Source organism: Labrus bergylta, chromosome 15, assembly GCF_963930695.1.
Source record: "Labrus bergylta chromosome 15, fLabBer1.1, whole genome shotgun sequence".
In the NCBI taxonomy this organism is placed as follows: Eukaryota; Metazoa; Chordata; class Actinopteri; order Labriformes; family Labridae; genus Labrus; species Labrus bergylta.
Window position 1 is genome coordinate 7,199,236 of NC_089209.1, and position 20,162 is coordinate 7,219,397.

Here is a 20,162-nt window from a genome sequence, read left to right on the forward strand (position 1 = left end):
ATGCCAGCAATATTGTGTGAATACACCTTAAATATAATCCTTTGTCATGCTGAAATCGTGTGTTTTGAGCTAGCAGGAGGCATTTTGTGGTGATTTGGTCCCTCCATCATTTGTGGTTTTCAGAGTATGATGTGTTGAACTTTGTCTCTTAACAACGTACATGTATTAGATGACAAGTACCACTTGGGACAATGCACTAAGACCCTTCACTACTTACAAGAATCAAAACTGAAACTTTACTCTATCAGAGAGAATCAAACTGAAACTTTACTCCATCAGAGAGAATCAAACTGAAACTTTACTCCATCAGAGAGAGCTTACGAGTGCCCCAATGTTAAGCTGTTCAGATCTTAACGTCCATTTATTAGCAGTAAGCCTACAGCGTTTTCAAAGCATTGTGAAGTGTTTGTTTAAGTTCAGTTTAGTTTATTTCATTAGTTTATCAGAGACAATGAACACCAACATTTTTCTCTCTAATTAATGAATGTAGCATGGCTTACCTAGCTTGAACAGGGTCCAGATCTTCTCCTCGTGTTACGTTAATTGATACACCTTCCTTTCTGAGTTCATCACAACTGTATGCCTTCTTTGGATGTTTCACTGGATTATTACAATTGACACAGGTTGCATGTGTCCCTGTTATGTTGACGATGTACTTGTCCTGTCGACCTGTGAGGAGACATCTTGTTTTATCTGTAGCTTTAGTGTTTTTTAACAACTTTAGAAAAATGTAACTTCAATAAATGTAACTTTTCCACTTTTTTATTCTTTTTATAAATTCTCTGGACTTTCAGTATAAACATCATTATGTAATATATACCGTTATATGTAAGGAAAAAAGGGCAACTTGTATAATTATTAAGCTGTAGTGGTGAAGTTTGTGATTACCATTTTCATCTCCAACCCTCCATTTACTAGACAGAGGCAGCTATACTAGTAACTTCAGTATTATGCAGGTGAAATGATTGTTTTTGTCAATGGAGTCTGGTGTCTTTAAACGGACAATGTACGGCTGATTCAAGATCTTTGTGTAACCCTTCTGATATGTTGACAGACATTGCAAATAACAATATGAGCCAAGTGCAATAATGTTTCAAGGGGACATTCATATTTGGGTAACCTGAGTGTCTACCGACCCACAAAATGTGAAATAAACCCATCCAGTCCTTTGTTTGTGGTCTGCATAAGTCTTACAACACAGAGAAAAATGCTCTGTTTCAGAATTTGCTCTCCTTGTGACATCACAGTGGGATTGTTGTAAAAAAAACAATACCCTCTCCTCCCCTAATATCTCCACCCATGGACTCCACCCCCATCCTAGAGCAAAACTTTTGCGCAGGTCTGCCATTTTTATTCTAACTAAAGACTACGGGGAAAACTCAGGGGGAGGTTTATTGCATTTAAAGAGACACACACACCAAAACGGAGCGTTCAGAGAGAGCTGGTTTATACAGGATCACAATCCTTCTCTGGTGCTTGATTTATGCTATATTTTGACCAAAGCACAGCACAGATGTTTCATTTCAACCACAGGAGACTGTTTTAAAAGTGGTATAATATGTCCTCTTTAAAGGCTTTATATGCGATTTTTTGATCCAGCAGATGCACCAGCATGAAACCAAAACAACTTGCGCCGCATCGGCAGTCACTGCGATGTAAACAAACTGAAGATAGGACTCGGAAAACTCGGAAAGCATCACAGACAGTGGGACTCTGGTGTCACACTCATTGTAGACAGTCATGACTCACAGAGTTCTTTTCAGAGGATATTCTTGATTTCTATTATATTTAAGTGTGAAAAATCGCATATAAAGCCTTTAATTGAATAATGTTCCTTTTTTTAATGGTTTCAATATTGTCTGACAGTGTTGTAAAGGCAAGTTGCAACTTCTCAGTGTGATTGCCAATTTTCTTATTGAGGGTTGATAAAGTGATTACAATTCTATAATTCTACAATTCACTTAGCAGACGCTTTTATCCAAAGCGACGTACATCAGAGAGTAAGTACAACACAAGCAAGGATCGAGAAAAAAGAGAACAATGTCTGTCAGAGCAAACAATCAGATTAGATGGGAGAAGACAGGCAAAGACATTTTAGCCTATGCTCAAAGATATCAGTTCATAAACAAAGCGGTTTTTGTGAAATTGCAGGTAAATTACTTTTGGAACAATTGGACAATTGGAACAACAGGTTATTTTACACTAACAAAAACAAAAACTCCTAACAAATATATTTATGTCTGCCAGTAGAGCCCCTTTAAGCTCACATGCTGGTCTTTGAGAAAAAAAAGTCACACACAGAGCTGGTTGACGTTTGTAGAGCTGCAGAAGCAACATTCATACGTTTATTATTTGGGTATGGAGGAAACTAACCTTCAATGCAGACATTTTCATCAAATGATTCTCCCTTACAAACCTCGTCTGTTTGTACGCATTTAACCTCGCAACTTTCTTCTGATGAAGCTATGTAAAGATTCAGAGAAAAAGAAGTGTAAGTCTTTTGTGACAGAGCTCAAGGCACAACACATGTAAAGAGCTAGAATATTTCAACAATTTCTGTTAACTCTAAATTTTAGAGTGTAATGAAAGTAGATTTTGAAAAAATTTAAGAATAATAGACTTAGGCCTATTTGTTGGAAATAGAAATATTTTGTAAGTGGAGTAAAGATTACATGTTTTCATTTCGTTTTGTCATTTTGTTTTATTATGAAAGAAATTGTCGTACCTGATGTCGGATTGGAGTTGCACAGCAAATCTGGATTGCAAGAGAAATCCATATCAGCAAATACAAAACTTTTGTGTATGTATATTTTATATTTATGTTATTAAAGAAGAACTTTTTTGAAATATTTTAAAGGGCCTGTCCACCTTTAAAAAAACAAGCAAACATAATGTTTGAAACGTGCAAACAGATATATATATATATATATATATATATATATATATATATAAAGAATGTGAAACACAGTGTTGTAAAAGCACCTTGGATTTTGCCGGACGGTTCTCTACAGCAATTCTCCCCGAGCAGGACAGTGAGAGAAAGATTCTGCTTGATGTGCCATTTCGTAATGCGTAATAGGGAAGTATCGTTCTTTGTCTCCAGTTGAAGCCCCTCTTGATTGCACCATTCTGTTTGATCTTCTGTTTGAAGTGCTGTAGGGTTTTTCTGCAGAAATATTATGCAGTCATGTCCCTCTGAAAGATAAAGAATGCAGTGTTGTGGTAATGTCATACAATTTGATATATTTTGCATATTTCTGCAGCAGTTTTTGTTTAATGCAGAATTAAAGAAAAACTACTGTGACTTGTGAAAGTATACCAACCTTCGCACAATGTTCACATCATATTGCATAATCATTTTGAATTGAAATGCACTTATTGGATGCACAAGTGAACATTTGCAACTGATTTTTTTGGTTTCAGAGCAGAAACATTTCTCAATTTTCTTTGTGAATAATTAAAGAAAGATGATATTACCAGAGATCAATTAACAGATCAAAAGAACGACTATCAACACAACAACATTTAGGACATTTCAAGGGGTTAAATACTTACAAACGGGAATTGTAGTTTGAGAAAAATAAAGAATAAATTTGGATTATGTAAAGTTTAAGTTGTTCACAGTGGATTTGACCGGATAATTTTATTGGTTTATGAGGCTATAAAGAGCCTCAATCCCAGCATGCACTGAGACACAGGTACACCAAGGGTTGGTCAGATGATGCTTGAAACAAAATCCTGCATTTTTAAAAAGTATGATCTCAAAAATCAATCATCTGAAGCAATAATTGTTAGCTTATTCCTTTGATTACAACCTTGAAATTATAGAGCACGTATTTTGTAATGATACCAATAAGATTATTACTGTTTAAATATGTAAGGGGATACAGAGACATTAGAACTTTGTGATTAATTAATAGTACAACATTTGTTGTTTTTTTAGATAGTTTTGACTCACTTGTCTCACAGTCGGGTTGATCTCTGATGTCATTATAAACACACGTTTTTTTTCCCCTTTTCAAACAATCCTTCAGTTTCTTACATTCGTCTTTGCTCTGTCCTGAGGCTGAAATACAAGAAAAACAAATCAGATAAAAAAGGTCACACACAAAAAAAAGCCAGAAAACAACATATTTAATCTAAGTTATGAATCCTGGAGTTTGTCAAGACTCGACAGTTTCTCGTTTTCTCAAGAAAAATGTAATTTTAAGCTCTAGAGATTTTTTTTCTTCTTGAAGAGTGTTTACTTACAGGTCCACAGAAGAGCAGCAACAACCAGAGCAAACCATTTCATGTTGGGTCGATGGCATTAAGTCTCAGTCAGGATGACACAACAATTTTAGATAAAAACTAACCCTTTTAAAAACTATAAATTTGATCTCTTCTCTGGTAACAGTAACACCACAGCTCTGAGCAGCAGCAGCACTTCACAAGAGATAATGAACCTTCTTTTCTATGAAACTGTCAGACTTTGCATATAGCTGCTCGCATCATATTTTGATTTGCAAATTCTTAAGCCCTTGAAGTTCTCATAAGATGAACACAGACGTTATGCCTGCTATGCAAAATAAAAATAAAATAAACACGTAAACTCACGTTATGTTAGGATGAACGTGTGCCGGAATGAATGGTGGTTGGTTATGTGCAAAAAAAGCATAATTTGTTTGGGTTAAAAGATGTAAATCAATATGTAAACCAGTGATGAAGAACATCTCCGTTGACACTGACTTGCTTGCATAATGATTATTTTATTGACAAACAAGATACAGCATCTCCAGGCTCGCCATGGTTCGGCCTGGCGAGAGACACAAAGCCAAAAGTGATCTCATCCATATTTGGCAATTCTCTTACACAACGCCTTAAGGTAAACATTCAACCGGAGGGGGCTCCTATACCAGTCTCAGATACAAATTCTTTCCAGATGTGTATTACGCAATATTAAAGGAGCAGTATATTACCGCTGTCCTAGAAATTTCAGACACCTCACCAGCTTTTTGGAATGAAACACAATAAGTTTGAGGGAAATCTAACTCAAAAATATTGGCTTATATTACAGAGAAGGCTCATGTCTAATAATTGTTATTGATTTATTTATTATATTTCAGTATTTATAGAAAATTGTTGCAACTGAAAGTGTTTAACAAGATGAAATATTATCTTCATTTGGGGAGGCAGTTGCTCAGTCTGTAGGGACATGAGTCAGGAACCGGAGTGTCAGTGGGTAAGTCAATTGAGAAATTAAATAAACATAGACTGTAAATATTAATATCAACATGCTTTTCCTGCAGTGTCCAGCAGGGGGCAGCATCGTAGTTAAGTCACTTCAATTCTCACCCAGTTTAAACGAAGAAGAATAGGACGGAAGAAGAAGAAGACACACAGCAGTCACCCTGCAACAACAGAGAGGAACATGATTTCACGACATTGAAGTAAAGTGAGTAAACAGCTTAAAATCATAAGACACATTTGGGGAGTTTACTAACAGGCGAGGTGCGCTCATTTTTTAATTTAGCCTCCTGTGCCTTCATTACTGTCGATAACACAGAAACTCACTGTGTCTGCAATGTCAGAAGAAGCTTTTACTTCTCGGACAGCTTGTCCATGTTTTATATTCAAGTTACATTTGTATCCATGACCAGGCAATTGAAGCAGAATTTAATTGATGTTGCTTCACCATACTGAAGTTTGACAACTCCAGACTCCTATCTGATTTAACCGGGGTGAAGATAGTTTCATATTTGACATTCGCCTGTTTTCACGTCGATTACCTTCAATCGCTCCGTGTCAAAGCCTCGATTTCTCACAGTTTGGGGATATGTTGGAGAGCAGATTAAGGCAGACGTTTCACAGTTTTGATAAACTTCAAATAACAAAAAATGACGATGCAGCTGGGAGCGCAAAGAACTGAATGTCTGTCCAACGCGCCGGTGACTATAGGCGGAGCTAGTGCTCGTTGTAAAAGTGCAATACAGCTCATTTCAATATTCAATAACTTCTTTGTTTTTCAACATAGACGTCTCAATCCACTGCAATTATAGAAGGTGACAGCCCTTAACATTTCACACAAATTAATACAAAATAAAAATAAATAAAACAAAAATTAACTCTGCAAATCACCATTATCAATGACATGACTTAAATAAGCACATTTCAAGGTTATAATCTCAATAAGATCAAAAGATTTCTCATTTTTGATTTTATTGACATCAAATCACCTCTCACAACTTTCACAGCTCATACTTTGTGAAGAAGGCCATTAACAAATGCTTTAATACCATTATCAAGGGATTAACGCTTTAAATAGGCAATTTTCAAGGTTGGAATTTCAATAGCTTTCTCATTTTTGATTTTATTGACATCAAATCACCTCTCATGTGTCCTGGACATCCTCTCACAACTTTCACAGCTCTTAGTTAGTATAGAAGGCCATTAACAAATGCTTTAATACCATTATCAAGGGCCTGTCGCTTTAAATGTGCAATTTTCAAGGTTAAATCTCCAGGCATGTAATAAAAGTGCTTCAGTATCTTTTGTTGATACTGTTAATATGTGGAACCCTTTTTCCTGTTATGAATTTTCTGTAAATTTTTAGGAGTGCATGTGAAAACAGCTTTTACACAAGTAACCACAAACTGGAAATTTATTAAAGAATAAATAGAAATATGCACTTTAAACATGACAGAAATACACCTGTTTGTTTATACTTAAGTCTTAGACCACACTTATACTGAACACATGAAAAACATCTTTATTGCCTGCTTATCAGAGCGTCTCCGCTGACCTGCTGCATGAATTAAAAGCATTTGGAGACATTGCATCCCAGCAACAGGCTCAACTAGAGGTGAGTTAAACTCTTCCGAGTCCTTTTATTGACTTTTTTTTTCTAATATTGTTGTAGTTGAACTAAGGGCTGATTAACGTTTACTGAAATTCTTTCATGTTTTTAACACTCAGGAAATCCAAACGACTATGACAGACCTGGCTAAAGCACGGGAACATATGATGCAGGAGAGGGAAAACTTCTCCCTGGAGAGCAGAAGCTCTCTTGTTGTAAATGTGTCAAATCATTTCCCACCTTCAAACATTGAAAATAAAAGATAATATTAATGTATTTTTTTTAATGTGAGTGTGACTGAAGCTGAATAAAAGATTCCTATTTCTCATCTCTTTCAATATTTGAATGTTGCAAAATATTTTTGACACTTTATCCACAGCTGGGACATTTTATCTGTGCCCATATGCTGCCAGTGACTTTTTTATTTGTGAGCCAACATGCATGCAAATTAGTCGCTTTTTGGCGACTCTCGATTTTTTTACATTAACTTAGGTGACTTGTGCAATTCTTGGAGAGCCAAGCGTACTAGCACAGGCCTTCGTCAGATGGTAGATTAGACTGTTTTTGGTTTTTTTGTCATTTCTTTACTTCGGATATCTCTCTTTTTTTGTGTTTCCATCCCTGAGCCAAGAATAATTACATTTCATAGTTACATATAAACATTTCATAGTTACATATAAACATTTCATAGTTACATATAAGTCATTAACTGCAGGAACCCTTCACCCTCTCTGATTCTCACTAAAGGAAGTTGTGCAAACCAAAATAACAAAGTTATTATAAACTAAACAACTCTTGTGGAAAAGATAAATAATGAAGACAAGATGGTCACTCAAATGGAAAGTCACTGCACACGTATGTCACTAAAGTAGCCGATATGATAGTCACTGGATATGCTATTATTGACTGTTTTTTTTTCACACATATCTATGTTTTGAAAACGCCTGTAACATTATACTTCTTTACAGTTTTCAGTTATTTCTTTGTACTTTCTTGTAGTCTGCACTTCAGTCCCACACTGACGCCTACTTTATACTTTCCTGTCCTTGAATCTTCGCAGGGTTTATCTTTTGTCCGTAGGGGTTCTCCCAGGGGACCAGTGTGCCTAGAGTGCTGCTGCTGTCGGTGGAACTGCTCGAGTCAGCGTTTGTGTTTCCTACTTGGCTGGTTTTGTAGTAGTAGATGAACAGGAAAAAACCTGCAAGACAAAGAAAGACAAGAAGAGTCTTTGAAATGTTTCTTTTAGTTTATCCCTTCTTTAAACTCATTGCTTGTCATACATAAGGTACGGTCACATAATTAAAGGAGAAAGGGTTGGAGACAATAAAAAGGAATGTTAATATTTTAATAACCGCTGAAAGAAAAGCAGCAAAATCTTACATTTAAGAGGCAGGAACCAACAATTATTTTACAATCATTATTATTTGCTTGCACGATTAAGTTGTTTGTCATGGAGTTGGCAATTAATTGTCTTTAAATTTGAAAAATAACTCTTTTACTTTTTCAAGCATTTGTTGGCATTTGGCCTAATGGACCAAAGACTGTATAAAACATGGACGTAGGCTCAGGGAGTCACATATTGGTTTCTGGAGAGACAACATGAAGCTCATGGATGATGCTCGCCATGTTTGAAATGCTATCTTAGACTCATTGTTGGTCAATCAAAGAGGTGGAGCTGAGGTGGGTCTTAAGTCTCTTGGCAAACAGCTAAAACACGCCCACCTGTAAGTCAACTCACTCACGCCCCTAAACTTTGCAAGTGTATAAATAACTCTCGGGCTTTATAAAATAAAACAGACGATTTGCACACAAACATTACGTTGAGTACCAATTAAGAGAAGACGGTACAGAGGACATTCAGTACATTCAGATAAAAGGCGAAAAAGTCACAAGGGCATAAATATCGCCACTTGAAACGACAGTCCGAATAGAACTTAGTTAATGGCGCTTCCTCAGTTTTAGCAGCCAGCCTCTAGTGGACACTGGGGGAACTGCAGTTCTGTGCACTTCTGCATTGGCTTTATTTTTCAAGTTGAGTTTTCCACTTTTAATAGACCTACTTTTTTCACAATGTTTTGACCACATGGTTAAATCAGGAAAAATAATCTGCAGAGTCATCAACAATGGGAAAAAACCTCCAGTTACAACCCAAGCCTTGACCCCTTTTCACATGAAACATAGGTTATTCATCACGTGTTGTAAAATCAACAATCAAGGACATATTTGAAAACAACATGAGCTGACAGTGTAAAAAATATGATAAAGGTAAATTATTTCAAATGTCACAAAGGGATACATATTACAACCCAGATCATATTCAGGATACCTTGAAAAGAATTGAGGACTGTGAAGATGTAGTAAGAGGGGATCAGGAGGGCGCCATAGGCGAAGAAGGCAAAGCCCCACGTGATACCCAGCATGGAGCACAGTCCCAGGATGATTAAAATATTTCTGCCACTTGTTCCAGTTGGGCTGTTTCCTGATTTGGGCCTCCTGAGACAACAAAGCCAGGACAGTATGATGACGAAGGTGGTGAAGGTGAAGACGAAGACCAACGCGTAATAGCCTATGTTGACGATGTAGTGGGCTTCACTGTCTGTTATCCAGCACCTTGGAACAGAAAGAGTAAAGAGTCAGTAAAGTGAAGACAGAATTAAGCTTCCTTGAGCTATTCTGCAACCTCATTTAACACTCTAAGATCTTTGTTATGTTCTCTTTTGAACCACTTCTGTGATAAAGCGTAAAAACAGGTAACCCTGTTCTTTTCTTGGAGACTGTGTATGGTGACTTACTGGTTTTAAAGCAGAATGAGTTTGAGTTGTCAGATTTGATTTGTAAAAATATTTAGAGGGCAAAACTAAGCCATGCAAGGCTTAAAGGATAATCTCTCTCCTGGTTATTTAATGAAGTATTTCTAAATATCATGGGAGTATTTCTAAATATCATGGGTTAGCCTTTCAGCTAACTCGGGAACATTTACATCCTTCTGAATGTTGATTAATGTGCACTGTCCCTTTTCAAGTAAAGAAAGAAAGAAAGAAAGGGATATACTTCAGCAACAATCATTTAAAGGAAAGGTTAAGATTATTGCTTTTAATATTTGATCAATTATTTTTGACCTTCAAAAATAACTGCAAACTCACATGGCAACGTTTTCTTCTGGGTCGTTGGTGTAGATGACTTGTTCACCATATTTCCCTTTGATAAGCAGGACAATCCCAGGGAAACTTGGTAGAACTGGAAAAAGAGAAAGAACACCAATGTGGCATGCACAAGTCCAGTCCACTGTCAGGTCAAACAGCAGAATATATAAAGACGTTTAGTGTGCTTACCCCAGCTGATGATAGAGACTTTGAGTATGTAGTGACTGATGACTATTTTGCCCCCCATGTACAGCTGCAAACAAAGATGGAAGGCCTTCACTGCAAACCATGTGAACGTAGCTAACATGAAGTAGTGCATGGCAGCTGCCATGATCACACAGCCCACTGAGCTGTTGAGTTTTGCTATGTAGTGGTTGGTCAGGAACGTGAGGTTGAGCAGGAACATGGCCGACACAAGGTGGATGAGAATCCTTGTGGATGTGCTGGCCTTTGTTCTCCTGTGATGAGACATGAACAGAACATGTCAGAAGCCTTGAGCAGACGTGCATCCATACATTTTATTGACTGCCTTTCCATTGATAAGGACTTTTTTTTTTCTGAAGATATTGACTTATTCTTCTTATATCCCCAGTTATAAACTGGGGATTTAAGGCAACAGGCTTAACTTACCTCACTAGTGTTGACAATGGCTGCTTGGCATACTATGGTCTGGTCATTCACAACAACCAGCCTAATGCTTTGATTTTCAGATTGCCAGAAAATGATCTGGTTATCATGAGAAACAATTTTTGTCTTGAAATATTGAGATAAATAAATAAGTTAAAACAGGAAAAAAATTGGCATTGTTATCTCGTGATAACAAGACATATAGGAAAAGGAATAAATGGAAATAAGTTGTTACTACAGGAAATTGGAGTAAATCAAATGTATGAATGAATGTCCCCTCAGGGCCTCCATAGAAAACTCTGGCCATGAAATCTATTCAAAATATGAATTATATCGGTGATATATTTTCATTTGATGTAACATAGGCTTTTTTTTCCATTATTTTGGTCGTCATACAAAGGGAGGAAATGGAAAAATATTTGGTAGGTATCCCAGTTGTTTCCAAAGCACCACCACAGTGACACGTCTTTTCAACAGTCTAATTTCCCTACTGCAAACATATTCAAATAATCTCAAAAGTACAGCATTGTGCTGTTCAGTAAAGCCGGACATATTTAAATAAACATTCACCTTAGCAGCCCTATCAGGGTTTCTTTTATGTACTTAATGTTTTCCACATTTGCACTCTTTTATGCTTGTTTTTTTCACCTTATAACGAGTAATGATAAATAATTAGGCACCTGTGTCAGGAAATTAGATCTTTTGCTTGACTTTGCAATGAGAAAACTCAGCAGGCAAAGCAGTGATATGCGGATATTTCTGCATGACCTCAGCGATGTTTAAATAATCATTTTTAAGAACCTGGATGAGCTCGAGGTATGATTCTGCACAACATACATATTTAACATGTCATTTGGCAAACTGTTTAGGATTAGACCAATACAACACATCACTTAAAAGATACATTGTTGATTAATCCTTCACTGGAATATCATAATATGATAAAAAAAAAAAAAAAAGTAAGTAACAAGTAACAAGACCTTTACAAACGCAGAAAAATAAAACAGGCAGGTCATACAAATGCAAAAGCAAACATTCAGAAACAAGAAATATTTAAAAAGATTTAAAAAAGGTCACATCTCCTTCCTACTCATTTGGTGAAGTCTTTTGAACAAACCTTTATTTCAAAAAGATCATGTTCTTGTCATTTTTCATTCTATTTTGCTATAATTGTGTTTGGAAGATTGTTTAAAACAACTTAATATGTACAGAGGCAAGTTATATGATCATTACCTGAGAAGGAAGTGCATGAACAGGATTATGCTGATGAAGAATATTGACAAGCTACAGCCAATTTGTGTGATGATGGTGAGATTATTCAGGTCAGAGCTTGAAATGGTTTCATTAAGAGGAGTCTGCAAAGAGCAAAAGATGAACACTTTAAGTAGATGTCACAGGCACTGGCATTGATTATCACAGTGGTTTATAATGAATTTAAGTACAGACATTATTATTTTTTGGACAATATTCAAACAAGGCAGCTTTACAGGGCAATGAGATGTATGACTTGACCACTTGAGAACCACTGGTCTTTAGCATGAAAATATTTTACGCACCAATAATATAGCAAAGAATGTCAAGTGGGAACACTCGCATGTGATGTTTTCTCCATCTTGTATAGTTAAACATCCATCGGCGGTCCAATTTGGTCGGCTTCCTAACAGAAAACAGAACATGCAAACAATAAAGAGCTCTTGCAAGTCTGGTAACTTGTGTGTTTTTCAGGGGAACTCACAGTGTCTTGTAGATATTTTTACATTTCTGCTTGTAAATAAGCATGAGAGGTATTGGAAAACACGTATCCATTGACCCATCCATCCATCCATCCATCCATCCATCTATCCACCATCCATCCATCCATCTATCCATCCATCTATCCATCTATCCATCATCTATCCATCTATCCATCCATCTATCCATCTATCCATCTATCCATCTATCCATCCACCATCCATCCATCCATCCATCTATCCATCCATCTATCCATCCATCCATCCATCTATCCATCCATCTATCCATCTATCCATCTATCCATCTATCCATCCATCCATCCACCATCCATCCATCCATCCATCTATCCATCTATCCATCCATCCATCCACCATCCAACCATCCATCCATCCATCCATCCATCCATCTATCCATCCATCTATCATCTATCATCTATCCATCTATCCATCTATCCATCCATCTATCCATCCATCCACCATCCATCCATCCATCCATCCATCTATCCATCCAACCATCCATCCATCCATCCATCCATCCATCCATCGTTCCATCCATCCATCCATCCATCCATCCATCGTTCCATCCATCCATCCATCCATCCATCTATCCATCTATCCATCCAACCATCCATCCATCCATCCATCTATCCATCCATCGTTCCATCCATCCATCCATCCATCCATCCATCCATCTATCCATCTATCCATCCAACCATCCATCCATCCATCTATCCATCCATCCATCCATCGTTCCATCCATCCATCCATCCATCCATCTATCCATCTATCCATCCAACCATCCATCCATCCATCTATCCATCTATCCATCTATCCATCCATCCACCCATCCATCCATCCATCCATTCATCCATCTATCATCTATCCATTATCCAGTCTAATTCTAAACTAATCCACAGTAGGAGCATTTTTTTTAAACAACAGTATTTTTGTACATAACAGTATAAATAACAAAAGACACTGATTGGTCTAAAACCAAACCAAATTTTAACAATGCATTTCTTTGCAGCAATATGTTCAATTTAACATTAAAATAAGTGATGGAGAAATGAAATTACCATCACCGTTCCATGATCGACAACTTGCATTTCCTTCCTGTAATCAAAACAACATCACAGCATTTCAAAACTTCTCTTGGGTGGTAAACAAACGTTAAGACGAAATGATATATTTTTGATGCAGTTTTTCCACTTACATATGTCGCATTCCAAAAATGGATGGATATTGTGTCTGTGAGATTGCAGATTTTTGCTCCCATGTCGACTGCTAAAACCTCATTACCTAAAATGGTGCTGTTCAACTCATCCTGAAAAAAAAACAATTAGAGGATTTTTTTATTAAAGGTGTTTCTTCTTTTTGATCAAAAGGGAAACTGAGAGGATTTTCATACCTTAGACAGATTGTTGAATCTGATCATAGCAGCAAAAGGTACACTGACATTCAAATTGATAGCTTGTTCAAACGCTTCTTTCGACACCGTAACAGATCTGGAAAACTGAGCCAGAGAATCTCTGTTTTCTATGATCTGCAGAAAAGAGCACATGTGAGTGTAAGGGTCATGAACACAGCAGTTTTACGTCCTAAGAGTTATCACACATTTCACTTTAACTTTGTTTTCTACAGTCCAGGCAGTAACTCAATATTCAGGATCAAAGGATTATGTATCCCAAGGATTATGTGTCCTTGATGTTTGAAATAAACTTCTTATTTTATCACTTAAGTTTGCAGGTAGCTGAGTCAGTTAACCCAAAATAAACTGCAGCCATGTTGACATTGAACATGTGCAAAAGTCAAGTTGAAGCAGTGTACTCACGTTTATGTCGTTGTTTGGAGACTCATATGCAAAGGAGACTTCGTCCACATATTCCTCATTAGTTTCTCTCACTATGATCCCTGTGACTCCTTCTCCCATATTCAGTGCTGCTGAAGGTGTATTGATAGAGGTGGCCAGTTTGCCCATTTTCTTCATGACGTTACTGTTGATGTAGATGAGATAGCCTTTTATGTTTGCAAATTTGTAATAGTCTACTTTAATTTAAAAAGATTTTACCGACAGGTTTTTCAAGTCAAAGCTTGAATATAAACATACAGTTATTATTTCAGAATAGCTTTGAACATTGTTCCTGTTTCAAATACATTCATATCAGAAATGCCAGCAATATTGTGTGAATACACCTTAAATATAATCCTTTGTCATGCTGAAATCGTGTGTTTTGAGCTAGCAGGAGGCATTTTGTGGTGATTTGGTCCCTCCATCATTTGTGGTTTTCAGAGTATGATGTGTTGAACTTTGTCTCTTAACAACGTACATGTATTAGATGACAAGTACCACTTGGGACAATGCACTAAGACCCTTCACTACTTACAAGAATCAAAACTGAAACTTTACTCCATCAGAGAGAATCAAACTGAAACTTTACTCCATCAGAGAGAATCAAACTGAAACTTTACTCCATCAGAGAGAATCAAACTGAAACTTTACTCCATCAGAGAGAGCTTACGAGTGCCCCAATGTTAAGCTGTTCAGATCTTAACGTCCATTTATTTGCAGTAAGCCTACAGCGTTTTCAAAGCATTGTGAAGTGTTTGTTTAAGTTCAATTTAGTTTATTTCATTAGTTTATCAGAGACAATGAACAACTAACATTTCTCTCTCTAATTAATGAATGTAGCATGTCTTACCTAGCTTGAACAGGGTCCAGATCTTCTCCTCGTGTTACGTTAATTGTTAGACCTTCCTTTCTGAGTTCATCAGGACTGTATGCCTTTTCTGGATGTTTCACTGGATTATTACAATTGACACAGGTTGCATGTGTCCTTGTTATGTTGACGATGTACTTGTTCTGTCGACCTGTGAGGAGACATCTTGTTTTATCTGTAGCTTTAGTGTTTTTTAACAACTTTAGAAAAATGTAACTTCAATAAATGTAACTTTTCCACTTTTCTATTCTTTTTATAAATTCTCTGGACTTTCAGTATAAACATCATTATGTAATATATACCGTTATATGTAAAGAAAAAAGGGCAACTTGTATAATTATTAAGCTGTAGTGGTGAAGTTTGTGATTACCATTTTACCCTCCCCTCCCCTAATATCTCCACCCATGGACTCCACCCCCAGCCTAGAGCAAAACTTTTGCACGGATTGGCCATTTTTATTCTAACTAAAGACTAACTCAGGGGGAGGCTCATTGCATTTAAAGAGACACACACACCAAAACGGAGCGTTCAGAGAGAGCTGGTTTATACAAGGTCACAAACCTCCTCTGGTGCTTGAGTCATGTTATATTTTGATCAAAGCACAGCACAGATGTTTCATTTCGACCACAGGAGACTGTTTTAAAAGTGGTATAATATGTCCTCTTTCAAGGCTTTACATGCAATTTTTTGATCCAGCAGATGTCGCCCTTGAGCACCAGCATGAAACCAAAACAACTTGCGCCGCATCGGCAGTCATTGCGATGTAAACAAACTGAAGATAGGACTCATAAAACTCGGAAAGCATCACAGACAGTGGGACTCGGGTGTCACACTCATTGTAGACAGTCATGACTCACAGAGTTCTTTTCAGAGGATATTCTTGATTTCTATTATATTTAAGTGTGAAAAAAAATCGCATATAAAGCCTTTAATTGAATAATGTTCTTTTTTTTAATGGTTTCAATATTGTCTGACAGTGTTGTAAAGGCAAGTTGCAACTTCTCAGTGTGATTGCCAATTTTCTTATTGAGGGTTGATAAAGCGATTACAATTCTACAATTCTACAATTCACTGAGCAGACGCTTTTATCCAAAACGACGTATATCCGTAAGGAAGCGTATTGCATTCTTGTGGGGAATTTTTTTTTTTGCCTGGTTTCTTGTTATTACGAGATCTTTATCTCGTTATAACGAGAAAAGATCTCGTTATTACGAGATAAAGATCTTGTTATGACGAGAAAAGACACACATTACAAAGACTAAAAAGATACTACAGGGTTAATTAAGTTTGCATTGTGGCAGGCAGAGGAGGGAGGAAGATCAAAAGGCAACGATGACCAGGGTTATTGATTTGATTGTGTTTTATTTTCATCTTGGTTTCAGGCATTGGGAAATATTATCATCTTTGAGTAATACAGATGGTATTCTCATGAGCTTGTCGACTTAGCGCAGGCATCTGACGGCGTTAAGGTTGTGCAGACGGAAAGCAAAGCACAATCTGACCTACTTGACATAGTGTTGTTTTTCCAGCATCAGTTAAATAGATATGGTATGCTTCACCGATATAAAGTCATGCATCTGAATTGTATTCAAGCTGGCTACGTGGTGTCTCAAGATACGCTTAGGCATTTACTGAAAATAGTTTAACCCCATGAAACACAACTGCGGCGCCGGAATCGCCTGCTACGGTGTTTATACTGAAATGTTGAAATGAGCTGCCACTGGTGTACTGTACACTCCCAAACAAACCCGCGCCTCCTCATCGCCACCACCCTCATGCTTTTCTCGTTATTAAGAGATCTTTTAAACCGCTTTGTTTATGAACGGATGTCTTTGAGCACAGGCTTATTTCTTATTCCCTCTTTTTGTGCATTAACCAGGTACAGGAGACTCTAAAGTATTGAAGCTGGATCACCTGGTGACTTCCTTTTCAACCTCTGATGTTTCACTCAGTTTATATTTTATACTCGTTATAACAAGATAAAGATCTCGTTATAACTGTCTTCTAATGGACTCCTGAGTCTGGCAATAAAGATGATGATGATGATGATATCCGTTCATAAACAAAGCGGTTTTTGTGAAATTGCAGGTAAATTACTTTTGGAACAATTGGACAATTGGAACAACACTGACAGTGTTCTTCATGGAAGCTCACTGTGGTGTTTGTTTTTCCACCTTTTAAGCTAACAGAAACACATTCTTTTTTCCCCAAGTTATTTTACACTAACAAAAACAAAAACTCCTAACAAATATATTTATGTCTGCCAGTAGAGCCCCTTTAAGTTAACATGCTGGTCTTTGAGAAAAAAAGTCACACACAGAGCTGGTTGACGTTTGTAGAGCTGCAGAAGCAACATTCATACGTTTATTATTTGGGTATGGAGGAAACTAACCTTCAATGCAGACATTTTCATCAAATGATTCTCCCTTACAAACCTCGTCTGTTTGTACAGATCTAACCCTGCAACTTTCTGGTGATGAATCTATGTAAAGATTCAGAGAAAAAGAAGTGTAAGTCTTTTGTGACAGAGCTCAAGGCACAACACATGTAAAGAGCTAGAATATTTCAACAATTTCTGTTAACTCTAAATTTTAGAGTGTAATGAAAGTAGATTATGAAGAAATTTAAGAATAGTAGACTTAGGCCTATTTGTTGGAAATAGAAATATTTTGTAAGTGGATTAAAGATTACATGTTTTCATTTCGTTTTGTCATTTTGTTTTATTATGAAAGAAATTGTCGTACCTGATGTATGATTGGAGTTGCACAGCAAATCTGGATTGCAAGAGAAATCCATATCAGCAAATACAAAACTTTTGTGTATGTATATTTTATATTTATGTTATTAAAGAAGAACACAAAACACATTTACAAAAACAAGCAAACATAATGAAGTTGTGCAAACAGATATATATATATATATATATATATATATATATTAAGAATGTGAAACACAGTGTTGTAAAAGCACCTTGGTCTTTGCCGGACAGTTCTCTACAGTAATTCTCCCCGAGCAGGACAGTGAGAGAAAGATTCCGCTTGATGTGCCATTTCGTAATGCGTAATAGGGAAGTATCGTTCTTTGTCTCCAGTTGAGGCCACTCTTGATTGCACCATTCTGTTTGATCTAAACAGCAAAATCATTCAACTCTTATGTTGCTGCGATGTATCCATGTAAAACAAATCTAGTTTATTGTGCTCAAATATTGTACTTACTTGGTCGTGTTGTAGGGTTTTTCTTCAGAAATATTATGCAGTCATGTCCCTCTGAAAGATAAAGAATGCAGTGTTGTGGTAATGTTATACAATTTGATATATTTTGCATATTTCTGCAGCAGTTTTTGTTTAATGCAGAATTAAAGAAAAACTACTGTGACTTGTGAAAGTATACCAACCTTCACACAATGTTTACATCATATTGCATAATCATTTTGAATTGAAATGCACTTATTGGATGCACAAGTGAACATTTGCAACTGATTTTTTTGGTTTCGTAGCAGAAACATTTCTCAATTTTATTTGCGAATAATTAAAGAAAGATGATATTACCAGAGATCAATTAACAGATCAAAAGAACGACTATCAACACAACAACATTTAGGACATTTCAAGGGGTTAAATACTTACAAAGGGCAATTGTAGTTTGAGAAAAATAAAGAATAAATTTGGATTATGTAAAGTTCAAGTTGTTTACAGTGGATTTGACCGGATAATTTTATTGGTTTATGAGGCTATAAAGAGCCTCAATCCCAGCATGCACTGAGACACAGGTACACCAAGGGTTGGTCAGATGATGCTTGAAACAAAATCCTGCATTTTTAAAAAGTATGATCTCAAAAATCAATCTTCTGAAGCAATAATTGTTAGCTTATTCCTTTGATTACAACCTTGAAATTATAGAGCACGTATTTTGTAATGATACCAATAAGATTATTACTGTTTAAATATGTAAGGGGATACAGAGACATTAGAACTTTGTGATTAATTAATAGTACAACATTTGTTGTTTTTTTAGATAGTTTTGACTCACTTGTCTCCCATTTGGGTTTAACTTTGATGACGTCGTTGAAGTTGTCAGAAACAACATACGCTTTGTTTCCCTTTTCCAAACAATCGCTCAGTTCCTTACATTTGTCATTGCTCTCTCCTCGGGCTGAAGAAAAATCAGATAAAAAAGGTCACACACAAAAAAAAGCCAGAAAACAACATATTTAATCTAAGTTATGAATCCTGGAGTTTGTCAAGACTCGACAGTTTCTTGTTTTCTCAAGAAAAATGTAATTTTAAGCTCTAGAGATTTTTTTTCTTCTTGAAGAGTGTTTACTTACAGGTCCACAGAAGAGCAGCAACAACCAGAGCAAACCAGTTCATGTTGGGTCGATGGCATTAAGTCTCAGTCAGGATGACACAACAATTTTAGATAAAAACTAACCCTTTTAAAAACTATAAATTTGATCTCTTCTCTGGTAACAGTAACACCACAGCTCTGAGCAGCAGCAGCACTTAACAAGAGATAATGAACCTTCTTTTCTATGAAACTGTCAGACTTTGCATATAGCTGCTCGCATCATATTTTGATTTGCAAATTCTTAAGCCCTTAAAGTTCACAGATGAACACAGACGTTATGCCTGCTATGCAAAATAAAAATAAAATTATAACAAACTCATATTATGTTAGGATGAACGTGTGCCGGAATGAATTGTGGTTGGTTATTGGTTGGTAATGTTTTTGGGTTAAAAGATGTAAATCAATATGTAAACCAGCTTTTTGGAATGAAACTCGATACGTTTGAGGGAAAACTAACTCAAAAATATTGGCTTATATGACAGAGAAGGCTCATGTCTAATAATTGTTATTGATTTATTTATTATATTTCAGTATTTAGAGAAAATTGTTGCAACTGAAAGTGTTTAACAAGATGAAATATTATCTTCATTTGGGGAGGCAGTTGCTCAGTCTGTAGGGACATGAGTCAGGAACCGGAGTGTCAGTGGGTAAGTCCTGGTACGGACCTGCAGGTTACAGAAATATTCTTCAAAAATATGTATTGTTTTCATTTAGAAATATGAACCACCTGAAAAGTGAGATTATTTGGGTCGAATATGAGTAC

At 36.5% G+C, this 20,162-nt stretch overlaps 2 protein-coding genes and 1 long non-coding RNA gene across 3 annotated transcripts in view; 1 reads left to right on the top strand and 2 right to left on the bottom strand.

Moving 5' to 3' along the window:
- LOC109988423 (adhesion G-protein coupled receptor G5-like) overlaps positions 1–5,387 on the bottom strand; it is a 15,837-nt gene extending 10,450 nt beyond the window's left edge. Inside the window, exons 1-6 of the mRNA XM_020639917.3 lie at positions 4,252–5,387; positions 3,959–4,066; positions 2,983–3,195; positions 2,726–2,755; positions 2,374–2,463; positions 501–669 (exon numbers count right to left, since the gene is read on the bottom strand). Coding sequence (XP_020495573.2) covers positions 501–669; positions 2,374–2,463; positions 2,726–2,755; positions 2,983–3,195; positions 3,959–4,066; positions 4,252–4,294 — 653 coding nt within the window. The 5' untranslated portion in view covers positions 4,295–5,387. The remainder of the gene's footprint in view (positions 1–500; positions 670–2,373; positions 2,464–2,725; positions 2,756–2,982; positions 3,196–3,958; positions 4,067–4,251) is intronic.
- LOC109988444 (uncharacterized) lies at positions 5,362–7,163 on the top strand. Its single transcript, XR_002278160.2, has 3 exons — positions 5,362–5,434; positions 6,767–6,841; positions 6,955–7,163. It is a non-coding gene; the product is annotated as an uncharacterized lncRNA (long non-coding RNA).
- LOC109988442 (adhesion G-protein coupled receptor G5) lies at positions 6,623–19,696 on the bottom strand. The gene is made up of 17 exons (XM_020639938.3): positions 19,380–19,696; positions 19,082–19,204; positions 18,268–18,318; positions 18,023–18,178; positions 17,797–17,826; positions 17,445–17,534; positions 15,035–15,203; positions 14,167–14,329; positions 13,744–13,878; positions 13,549–13,659; positions 13,412–13,448; positions 12,162–12,262; positions 11,839–11,960; positions 10,168–10,436; positions 9,979–10,072; positions 9,162–9,445; positions 6,623–8,033 (listed from the first exon to the last, which is right to left on the bottom strand). The coding sequence occupies exons 1-17, from the start codon at positions 19,420–19,422 to the stop codon at positions 7,861–7,863; spliced, it is 2,151 nt and encodes a 716-aa protein (XP_020495594.2). The 5' UTR covers positions 19,423–19,696; the 3' UTR covers positions 6,623–7,860.
- Positions 19,697–20,162: the final 466 nt, after the last annotated feature.